Source organism: Podarcis cretensis (genome assembly GCF_951804945.1).
Source record: "Podarcis cretensis genome assembly, chromosome: 6".
NCBI classification, from domain to species: domain Eukaryota; kingdom Metazoa; phylum Chordata; class Lepidosauria; order Squamata; family Lacertidae; genus Podarcis; species Podarcis cretensis.
Window position 1 is genome coordinate 11,345,629 of NC_137175.1, and position 12,287 is coordinate 11,357,915.

The 12,287-nt window shown below is 43.7% G+C and overlaps 1 protein-coding gene across 1 annotated transcript; it reads left to right on the top strand.

Annotated features, from left to right (window-relative positions):
- The first annotated feature begins 38 nt into the window (after nucleotides 1–38).
- PSMA7 (proteasome 20S subunit alpha 7) lies at nucleotides 39–7,136 on the top strand. The gene is made up of 7 exons (XM_079979967.1): nucleotides 39–244; nucleotides 2,514–2,640; nucleotides 4,238–4,362; nucleotides 5,160–5,282; nucleotides 5,876–5,995; nucleotides 6,287–6,349; nucleotides 6,910–7,136. Exons 1-7 carry the CDS (start codon nucleotides 149–151, stop codon nucleotides 7,003–7,005), a joined length of 750 nt encoding a protein of 249 aa, XP_079836093.1. The 5' UTR covers nucleotides 39–148; the 3' UTR covers nucleotides 7,006–7,136.
- Nucleotides 7,137–12,287: the final 5,151 nt, after the last annotated feature.

A 12,287-nucleotide genomic window follows, 5' to 3' on the forward strand; every position in this document is an offset into this window, starting at 1 on the left:
TTGGGGCGCCGGAGTGTGCGCAGGGGCGTTGCGTGAATACCGTCTCGCGCGTGCGCGGCGAGGAAAGTGACGGTGCTCTTTTGAGGAGGAAGAGCGCCGGGAGGAGAGTTTCGGCGGCCGTTTGTGTTTCTCTCAGGCAGCGGCGGCCATGAGCTACGACCGGGCTATCACCGTCTTCTCCCCTGACGGGCACCTCTTCCAAGTCGAGTACGCCCAGGAGGCCGTGAAAAAGGGCTCCACAGCGGTAAGGCGGAGGAGGCAGGGCCGGAAGAAGGCCGCGAGGGGGAGCGGGAGTCTTGGGCGGAGGAGCCGGGCTCGCGTCCTTGTAAAACCCTGTGGTGGTTTCTGGTTTTTTTTAAATGATGCAGCTGTATATCTTTCTTAAAATTATTATTATTATTATTATTATTATTATTATTATTTATTGGGGTTACAGGTCTCCCCCCCCCCTTCTCCTCAGGCTCTTTCCACCATCAAAGGGAGCCGCGCCTCAGCTCGCTTATTTAATTCATTTATACGTTCGTCTATTTATAAAACATGTTTCATAAACCTAAATAAGCCCGGTGTTTTTTGTGTGAGAGGGTGAACAGGCGGAACAGAGGTGCCAGCTCCCTTTGCTTCCCCAACCCCAACTTGATGATGGGGAGGTTATTGGGTTGTTGTTTTTATTTTGATTACTTTTTGGTTTTATATTTTGATTTTGTTCTGTGAGCCGCCATGAAATCTCCCGGTATAGGGCAATATATAAATTTAATAAATAATAATATAATTACCATTCAAATGTTGTGTGTGCACACCACATCATGAGAATATTTTATTCCAAGTTGGCACCCCTGACAAAGAGATGCTGGAGTCCAGATCTTTCGGAGTGCAGCCCTCGAAAACATTAAGAGCACATTTAAACCTCCTCCACTGAAGCTTGTGGTGGGGCTGAGGCTGCTCGGGTGTGAAGGGGATTTGGGATTTCTATCGTGTTCCTTCTTTAAATTTATCAGATATTCCAAGGAAGCAGCAAATTCAGATTAAGTAGGCAAACGATGTGGGGCAGCGTTTTGATGATGCAGGCGTGTGATTGTAACAAAAAATAATAGCCTTCAGAATGTGGCTACAGGCTTTTACAATATACAAAAAAAAAAAAAAATTAAATCAGAGGCAATCAATTCTGACTTTGACTCCCCTTCTCCTCTTCTGCAGTTCCTTGTTTATATTTTAATTTACTGCATATCCAAATTATACTAATTTGTTATTCAGAATGTGGCACACATAGGAACTGTAAGGAAGTGCCAGTTCTAAGTGCCTTTGTTGAACAATCAGAATTTTATGCTTCAATGCCTCCCCCACTAAACACATAATCCCACCACTCTGCAGGCAGAGAGCTAGCAGGAATATTCACCAATTATTTTACCCCATCACACTTGTTGTCTAACTAGTACATGCCAGGAAGTTTGTGTGCAAATACAGACATGTGTAAATGCATATGGCTACACACATGCATAATGGTGAAGATTAGGGAAGCAGTAAAGTAGTGTATTAGTTAAAACAACCTTCCTTAATATGGTGTCGTTCAGATGTTCAGGCATAGAACTCCAAAGGGTCTGGAGAGATGGCATGGTCAGAGTTGACTGAAAGGGCTGTGTAAACCATGGGGAAGAAATCTAGTAGCAACCATGCAGTTAGAACACAGGAACAAGTTGTCAGACTATATCTGAGAGGTGGAGGTTTTATGACTGAATTCTGAAGGGTTAGGTTCCTATATAATGAATCGGGGGAGTGGGCTGGCATGTGAAAAATGAAAGTGCAACCATGTCAAAGTCTACCAAGGGAAATTAGATCATTGCAGAGTGTGGCTGAGGCCTCATCACTACCTAAATTGTGTGTATGATATTTGAAAGAGGAGCTGCATGGAAAGTAAGATGAAAGGCTGATAAGTGAGGTGGAAGGAAAGGAACCGTAGATGACGCTTTGGGTTACTTCCAATTCTACGATTCTGTGATGAGGTCATTAAAGCATTCAGAAGTTGCTCAATTTTCAGAGAGATGTGAGCATGAAAGGCAGAGGTTGGATACTGCTGAGAGAAATGGAATAGGTATGACTATGGCAGAAATTGAACATAAGAAAATTATAGATTATTTGGAACTTTGCTTAAAGTTTCTTCATCTATCTTAAAATTATTTAAAGCTGTAAAATATTTTCAGTTTTCTTCAGTTTAATGAGTGATATCCAGTGTTAGCAGGTTCATTGTTTTCAGTGGGTCTGCACTGGGTATAAATGATGTAATTGGATATCACCCAATGAAATATGATATGCCAACTCATTATCACAAAAATACTGTTTATAGAGTCACATGTAAACAATTTCATGCTTCATATGCAGGTCAGTGTTAAAGCACTGTTGTCTAGTCAATGTGGGTTGCCTTCACCTATTGTTTTTTGCTTCTGTCACACTTTATTATAGTTAATATTTGAGGGAGCTGTTAGATAATGTCATCTCTAATGCACTGTGTAATATTTAAGGTTGGAGTACGAGGAAAAGATATTGTTGTTCTTGGCGTGGAGAAGAAATCTGTGGCAAAACTTCAGGATGAAAGAACTGTCCGAAAGATCTGTGCCCTTGATGACAATGTCTGCATGGCTTTTGCAGGTACTGTTATGATGAAGTCCCCTAAATACCAGGAGTGGGCCTTTGGAGTAAAATTGAGTTGTTTAGTAGAACATTCTTCAGTACAGCAAAAATAAGCGGTGTCATTTTTTCTTTTCAGCTTCCAGGTAGCTCTTCTAAATACCTTAATTGCAAAGAAAAGCAAAAAATTAAATTCAGGTTATATTATAGGTGAGGGAGAAGATTTTAAGTGAACCACCTTGAGACCCCTGGGTATAGGGCAGTACAGTCATACCTTGGGTTGTTTGTGCTTTGGGATGAGCGCGTTTGAGTTGTGCTCCGTGGCAACCCGGAAGTAACGGAGTGCGTTACTTCCGGGTTTCGCTGCATGCACAGACGCTCAAAATGACGTCACGCATGTGCAGAAGTACTGAAACGTGACCCGCGCAGACGTGCGGACGCGGGTTACATTTGCTTCTAGATGCGAACGGGGCTCCGGAACGGATCCCGTTCGCATCTAGAGGTACCACTGTATATAAAGTCAATAAATAATTAAGTGACTCCTCTGCTTTTTGTATTCAGAGTGTTGTCTTGGACAGCTCTGTTAGGAACTGCTCTGCTTCATTTTCTTGTACACTTGTGTTATAAACTTCTCATAAAACAAATGTGAAGTATTTGCATATGCTTAAAAGTACACCATCTAATTATGATTAGTTTCTAAAATTTGAATGCAGATAGTGAAAGTATCAACAATTGCGAAAAATGTAAATGGTAAAATAAAGGCCTGTTAAAACTTTCTTTAGCAGTTAATCTAATTATTCTAGGTATAAAATTAATAGCTTTCCTGATTTGTAGCCCAGTACTTAAACTCTAGGTTGTCAAACCTTGCCAATTTTTGTTTCATAGCTCTAAAAAGAATATTTGGCAGCTGCCATGTAAGATATTAACAAAATAGGTTAACACAGAGTTTTCAATCTGTTCAAAACTAAGGACTAAATTTGATGCAGAATTCCTTCTCTTTTCTTTCCTCTTTAGCCAAAAGCAGCCCGAGTGGAAGAAGGCCAGTCAGGAAGAGTCTGCTTAAATCTTTTCAGCTCAAAAACCTTTTGAGCTTGATAACCAGTATGACTCTTAATACATTGCAGGACATACATTGGATGTTTCCTCTAGTTTTCTACCAACTTCTAATGTACAGAGTTAGATTTAGCCTTGCCCCTCTGAATAGAAGGGTTCTTTCCATTTGCAAAGGAAATTAACATCCATTGGAGATTCCTTGCTGAAGGGGAGTGACTTTTTTTTTGCCAGTTCCCTTTGTAAGTCCTCAGCATCACCTTCAATGCTGTTCTGCAGAGTCCCTGAGCCCTCTGAAATAGAATTTCAGCAGGTTGCAGGGGAAAGGAAGAATCTGCCCCCTATCTCCAACACAAGTTGGAACTCTGCTTAGAGTAATGCTGGATGCAGCTCCCCTCAAAATTACAAAGTTTTGAACATACATATTTTATTAACCAGCACGATAAATGGCCTGTCATTAATCCTCTTTTCTCACCCATTTCTTTTGATTAATGTTTTCTAAAGCAGCAATGTTTCTCTATGTGTTGTATGCTAAATGGCACATTTTGCCCATTTATATTATTCGTAGGGCTCACAGCAGATGCCAGGATAGTTATAAATAGAGCTCGGGTGGAATGCCAAAGTCATAGACTTACAGTGGAAGACCCTGTCACTGTGGAGTACATTACACGGTATATTGCTAGCCTGAAGCAGGTATGTACAAAGAAAAAGCAATACAGTGCTTGTTAAAAGGTGGTTAATACCAGAGAATTCCAGAGAAACATAATGTAATGCAGCTGCTATATTTTATTGAACTTGCTGAGTAACAATGTATAGATGCCTCCCTAGTTTCTTCCACAGACAGTGAAAAGTAATATGAATTAGTATTTAGCTGGTGTCAGTATTTGAAATTGTGGTTGTGGTTTCTGCCCCTTTTTGCCTTTCATTTCCCAACTTTAGTAATTTTGTCTTAACTAAATCAGACAATAATGTCCACCAGATGTATGTATATTCAACATTTACAAACAATGCACCAACAATGCATTTCAAAAATAACTAAAATATGAAGTCATCTCCAATCTCTTATTCTCTGCTACTGCAACACCTGATAGCTATTAAGAATCAGTGGACTGATCTTTAACACATTAATTAGTGAATGTATATTTTGACCATAAGTGAGTCAGGTATTCCTAGTAAAATTGGAAAAGAGCTCTGGTTTACTACTGAAGAAGAATCTCTCTGTACAATTCATTAGTAAAAATTCCTAATTTTGTTAGGAGTGGGATGGAAAAACCAAAACCAGTTAAATTGGCCTTTTCTGATTCCAGCTTGTTCTTTTTTTTTCATACGGTTTAATAATAAAGTAACTTCTCAGAACACTTGCAATGGTTATGTTTTCCTCAGTCAATAAGTTAAGAAAAATATCCAGTGCTATGCATGTATTTCATGAGAAATCTGTACTTCTTTAGGCTCACATTTATGCTAATCAACCTTTTTCTCCTCCTCCTCAGCGGTACACCCAGAGCAATGGCCGCAGGCCTTTTGGTATTTCTGCCCTGATTGTAGGATTTGACTTCGATGGAACTCCAAGGCTTTATCAGACTGATCCTTCTGGCACATACCATGCTTGGAAAGTGAGTTGGGTTTATCTTGCTAAGATGGAATGAACAGAAGCACTTCATTCACATAAGTAAATCTATCTACAGTTTAAGTTTCTGGCTCATAGCAAGGGGGCAGGGGACACAGTAACGCATGGTCAACCCTCTCTCTCCTTGCCAAAGGATGTGTGGATCTGTCTTTGGTGGGCTGGAGTACAAAATTTTGGCTTTTGAGAGAATCTGACGATTAAAGGACTGAAGTAAAAGTCATTTTTGTTTCTCTTAGTTTTAGATGCATCCAGAAATTTGCAAGCTAGTTCCCATTCTCCTTTTTGTTGTTGCTACTCTGGGTTTTATCCAACACTGCATGAGGAGAGTTCTGTTTGTTTCTGGAGCAGATTTTGAGGGGGCACAGGGGGCTGTAGGGGAAAGGAAAATGAAGCCTTATTGTTTAAATGGAAGTTCTGTTCTGCTCATGCAACAACTGCATTGCATACAACCCACAGATTTTAAGTGTTATCAAGGCAATATAGATAGAAAATTTAAGCAAGAAAGTACATTTTTCAGTTATGCATCTAGATTTTCTGTTGGTTTGCAAACTCATTTGTAATAAACTTTTAAAATTCCAGGCTAATGCAATTGGCAGAGGAGCGAAGTCAGTGCGTGAATTTTTGGAAAAAAACTATACTGATGAAGCCATTGAAACAGATGATCTGACCATTAAGCTTGTGATTAAAGCACTTCTTGAAGTGAGTTGGAACAACCAAGTCTTAAATTTGAGTCTTCTTTAGTTAACAAGGCGGGTGGCTATTGACAAGTTTACATACAGTTTCCATTTCTTTTAAAGTTAAAGCCCTGGCTATTGAACAGGTTTGAGAAGCCAGATCTAATGCCCTAATAGTTGTAATATATTTTAATTTTCATTTAGCAAAAACAAGAATTAAAATGCCATTGGTTCTACTATTTCTGCAAAAATGCAATACTTTTGTGTTGCAGGAAAGTCTTTTCCTAACACTTTTGCTTAACTTCTTGAATTTAAGGTTGTACAGTCTGGTGGGAAAAATATTGAGCTGGCTGTTATGAGGAGAAACCAGCCTCTCAAGGTAAGTTTCCAGTGGCTCCTGAATTTCAAAAGCAGTGTCAATTTCTGCTCAGTAGCAACAGTGCAGTTTTAAACTCGCCTCCAGTTAAGACTGACTTGCCCCCTTCAGTTTCAGCATTCAGTAGGACCTTCTTGTGCCTGTTTGTATCCAAGCAATGCTTCACACTCAACTTTAGGGTCTGTTGTTTTTTATTACTTGGTCCTGAAAAGTTGGACCTCAGTTGTTCATTTGGGGATTCCATTGTGATCGTGTTCCATACTTAGGAGAACTTTGAGCCTTAATTGTTCATAGCTGTTGTTCCTCATCTCGTGCTGCCTCTCATTTGAGAGGTTGTCCAAAACCAAATTGGCTTGATAATTCCTAAATTAACCTAAATTCCCTAACAGTCCCATGAATGAGTGGAAAGCACATCTGTGCATACCATTGGGAGGGGGTGACACATTGATTTCTTCATGCTGCCCTGGATGACCACATGATCCTTAGCAGTAGAGGAGGCATAGAAAAGCCCTTGCACGCACATGGTACTCAGACCCACTACAATCTTGTCACTGCTGTTACAGATCTTGAGCCCTGATGAAATTGAAAAGTATGTTGCCGAAATTGAAAAGGAGAAGGAAGAAAACGAGAAGAAGAAACAGAAGAAAACAACAACATGATGTGTGAAACTCAACTGCCTAGCCGTTTTTGGTTTTTAAATCAATCATGAGTTTCTGTATAGACATGTAGGCATTCCATTTTCCTATTCACTGTCAAGTGGCCTATAATAAACCACCTGTGTTTTTTTAAACATCTGTTAATGCCATGTACCTGATTTTTCAGTGTATACTTTAACTTGGTCATGGTACTACAACTTCTCTCATCAGTGAAAACCTTTTTCGTAAGTTGTGTATAAACCCAAAGTTTGAGGGCAAACTTGATTTTTAGTCACCCTTATTTGCTGTCTCTTTATTGTCCATGACTACTGCTGCCTTCTCTTTCCTCCTGTTGCAAATGATGTTTTTGTTGCCCTTATTATCAAAACCCCTAATTTGCCCGCATCTTTTGCAGTATAAACAAGTTGGTTCAAAACTCGAGTGCTGCATTTGGGTGTAAAAGTCAGAAGTAAAACTTAAAACACATCTTACAGTACTTGGGACAGCAGATAAAGGAAGGTAATGGTTCTGAAGGCATTCTTGTGGAATACAAGAGGTTTTCCGTTGACTTCAGTGGCATACTTCCAGAGTTCTTGCAATTTCAAGTATTCAATTAAGTGTTAAAGCTGCTAGTAAAATCTGGCACTTGAAAGCTCACAGCCCCTCCAGGTTTTTTAAGGCATGCTTCATTTTTGAGGATAGGAGTCTGCATCTCCAGATTGCATGGTTGAGAACCTGAACTGTCCTAGGCAGATGGCATTTCTCTTCATTACAGCCTTATCCTTTCACTTATATACAGGTGGGTTTGGTATGTATGTCATTAATGGGCAACATGTTTCTCCTGCTATCAAAACAGTTCTATGGTATAGATGCTTACCTCGAGTTCCACAAATACCTTTCCTTTCCCTGCAAAAGCAACTTCTAGCCTTAAAGGTAAAGGGACCCCTGACCATTAGGTCCAGTCATGACCGACTCTGGGGTTGCGGTGCTCATCTCGCTTTATTAGCTTCCAGGTCATGTGGCCAGCATGACTAAGCCGCTTCTGGCAAACCAGAGCAGCGCACAGAAATGCTGTTTACCTTCCCGCCGGAGCGGTACCTATTTATCTACTTGCACTTAATAAAGGCAGGTTGAAAGAACAGCCTATTTTAGGGTTCATACAAACTAGATTAAATATCATGGACTTCCTCTGCAACATAGGATAGTCTTGCTTCACATAATTATTAGACTGTAATGAAATATAAAGCACAATCTCCCCTCCATAGCAGTTGGATTTGTGCTTCAGTGTCACCAGCAGGTAAATGACACATCTACCTCTCTTCTGTGCAAGAATTCCAGTGCTTTCCTGTCCAGTAGCTTCCTTGACTCCGCTTGTGGCATTCTCTTAAATAAAATATGTACACCACTTGAAATGGGAAAAACAAAAACTTCACAACCCTCCTTTAAAGCATACAAAAGTTTAAAATTGCCTCGACTTTCTAAGCATCTGGGTAGGTTTGACTAAGCAAGAAAGTTACTAGCAGGTGCCAAGGAGTAGTGACTGCACCTGCACCTGATCTCAATAGGTAGAGCGAAATGTAGGTGCTGCCACACTGATCAAATGACATTTGGCTCTCATGGTACCTTACCTGATCAGTGGTATACAGTCCAGCTGAACTTGTTTTAAAAACTTAGTTCAATGCCACTTGCATGCTACTTAATTTTAAGTCCAGGGTCAATGGACTGCAGGGCCTGCTCCTTTCCAGGGCCTTTTTCAACTGGCCCAGGGAGCGTGGCCCAGGACCTCTCTCCCGGCTATAAAGGGACTCCTGCTGCAGTGAGGCCTCGGAACATCGGCTGGGTGAGGACTGCAGGGCCTGCTGCCTTCCAGGGCCTTTTCCAACTGGCCCAGGGGGCGTGGCCCAGGCACTTATTTGGAACAAACTTTTTGGGAAGGGTGGGAAGTGTTCTGCCATTCTTCCCTGTTCCAGGTGGTTAATGTGCTTTAAAATGTCCTCAAGCAGTCGGTGGCAATTTAAATTTAAATTTAAATTTTTATTTTCCCCCCCCTTTTTTCCATTGTTGGGGGTGGGTGGGATGGATATTTAGTTGGGGATTAATTTTAGTATAATTGTTTTGTTTCTTTTTGTTGTTATTGTTTTATTGGTTCTGTATAGTTTGTGTTTTGTTTTTAAGGGGCGGGATCAGGGCTGCCTGGGAGTGGGGCCCCAGCCAACACGATGGCTGGGACAAGTTCCACAGGGGGGGAAGCACTGGGACATCCGATCTCGGTGATCATGGGCAGGAGGCGGAGTTACGCTAAGACCAGACCATGTCATTACCGAGGAGGCAGGTTTAGTCGTTGTTTGAAGACTATCCCTGCCTCCGGGTCTGGCCTTGACCAGATGGATACTGGAATCAACAGGGGAAACCTACATGACCTGAAGGTGTTGCTGTGTAATGCCAGGTCAATGATGAATAAAACCACTGCCATCCACGACCTGATTGTGGATGGAGGATTTGACCTGGCATGTGTGACAGAGACCTGGTTGGAGGAAGCAGATGGGCCTGTCCTTGCCGCTGCTTGCCCACCAGGTTTCTCTTACGCACAGCAACCCAGGTCATGTGGGCGGGGAGGGGGGGTTGCAGTGATTTTTAGGAAGTCACTAGCTTGCACCAGGTGTCCTACTGGGAAGATCCAGCTTTCTGAGTGCATGTTCTGGAAGTTGGGCAATAGGGGCAGTACAGGATTCCTTTTGGTGTACCGACCTCCCCGCTGCACCAAGGACTCCCTGTCTGAGCTGCTTCAGGTCGTGGCGGATTTTCTCCTGGAGACACCTAGTTTGGTTGTCCTAGGAGATTTTAACATCCATGCCGACACGACCTTACAAGGGGCTGCTCGGGACTTCGTGGAAAGCATGGCCTCCATGGGGCTGTCCCTGAATAAGTTTGGCCCAACTCATAGTCATGGACATGCCTTAGACCTGGTGTTCACCTCTAGTGACGTGGGTGATCTGACACTAAGTAAAAGTGAAACAAAAGAAGTGCCATGGTCAGATCACTTCCTGGTGCAACTGGACTTCTCTGCGACCCATCCCCTCTGCAGGGAGGTGGGACCAATTCGGATGGTCCGCCCCCGCCACTTAATGGATCCAAATGGTTTCCAGAGAGTGGTAGGGGATGCTTTATCCCATGTTGATGGCCTTTCAGCTGATTCCCTGGTGGCCTGCTGGAATGCGGAGTTAACCAGGGCTATCGACTGTCTGGCTCCGAAGCGCCCTCTCCGATTGCATGGAGCCCGGACAGCTCCGTGGTTTTCTTCGGAGCTGAGGGCGATGAAACAATCGCTGAGACGGCTAGAGCGTCGGTGGCAAAAAACTCACTCTGAATCTGACCGGACACAGGTTAGAGCTCAACGTCGAGCCTACCAAGTGGCGATAGCGACGGCGAAGAAGACTTTCTTCACCGCCTCTATTGCATCTGCAGAAAATAGTAGCAGGAGACTCTTTCAGGTGGTTCGTAATTTAACGGAACCACCTTTACCACCGGGGCCTTGTAAAGACCCCGAGATCTCCTGCAACGATTTTGCAAAGTTTTTTGCAGATAAAATCACTCATATTCGGAAGGAGCTAGACACCACCGTGGGAGCAGTGCCGGGGCAGGAGAGTGCTAGAGCTCTGTCTGGTCAAGTTGCATGGAATCAATTTCAATCCGTTACCCCCGAGGATGTGGACAGGCTGCTTGGACGCGTGAAACCAACCACCTGTCTCCTGGATCCTTGCCCATCCTGGCTAATAAAAGCAAGCCGGGAAGGGCTGGGCGATGGGCTCTGCGGGGTGGTGAATGCTTCCCTCTGTGAGGGAACATTCCCAGATCCGCTGAAAGAGGCGGTCATTAAACCGCTTCTTAAAAAACCATCTTTAGACCCGGCCAGTATGGCCAACTATCGCCCAGTCTCAAATCTTCCTTTCTTGGGCAAGGTGATTGAGCGCGTGGTTGCTGAACAACTCCAGGCACGCCTGGAGGATGCGGACCATTTGGATCCCTTCCAATCGGGATTCAGGCCTCATCATGGGACTGAAACTGCCTTGGTCGCGCTGGTTGATGATCTCCGGCGAGCTAGGGACAAAGGTGAGAGTTGTTTCCTAGTTCTGCTGGATCTCTCAGCGGCCTTTGATACAATCGACCATAACATCCTTCTGGACCGTCTAGAGGGGCTGGGAGCTGGGGGCACTGTTATACAGTGGTTTCGCTCCTTCCTCCTGGGCCGTGTTCAGAAAGTGGTGGTGGGGGATGAGTGTTCAGACCCCTGGGCCCTCACTTGTGGGGTGCCTCAAGGTTCCGTCCTCTCCCCCATGCTTTTTAACATCTATATGAAGCCGCTGGGAGAGATCATCAGGGGGTTTGGACTGGGTGTTCATCAATATGCAGATGATACCCAGCTCTACCTCTCTTTCAAATCAGAACCAGTGAAGGCGGTGAAGGTCCTGTGTGAGTGCCTGGAGGCGGTTGGAGGATGGATGGCGGCTAATGGATTGAGGTTGAATCCTGACAAGACAGAAGTACTGTTTTTGGGGGACAGGGGGCGGGCTGGTGTGGAGGACTCCCTGGTCCTGAATGGGGTAACTGTGCCCCTGAAGGACCAGGTGCGCAGCCTGGGAGTCATTTTGGACTCACAGCTGTCCATGGAGGCGCAGGTCAATTCTGTATCCAGGGCAGCTGTCTACCAACTCCACCTGGTACGCAGGCTGAGACCCTACCTGCCTGCGGACTGTCTCGCCAGAGTGGTGCATGCTCTAGTTATCTCCCGCTTGGACTACTGCAATGCGCTCTACGTGGGGCTACCTTTGAAGGTGACTCGGAAACTACAACTAATCCAGAATGCGGCAGCTAGACTGGTGACTGGGGGCGGCCGCCGAGACCACATAACACCGGTCTTGAAAGACCTACATTGGCTCCCAGTACGTTTCCGAGCACAATTCAAAGTGCTGGTGTTGACCTTTAAAGCCCTAAACGGCCTTCTCGGTCGTGGCGCCTGCCCTGTGGAACGCCCTCCCATCAGATGTCAAAGCAATAAATAACTACCTGACATTCAGAAGACATCTTAAGGCAGCCCTGTTCAGGGAAGTTTTTAATCTGTGATATTTTAGTGTATTTTTGTTTTTTATGGAAGCCGCCCAGAGTGGCTGGGGAGACCCAGCCAGATGGGCGGGGTACAAATAATAAATTATTATTATTATTATTATAATGTCCCTCTGGTTGGTTCCATGGCAAACTGTTCTAGGACACAGTAATGTATCTAGAAATTTTACTCCTGTCAGAACACT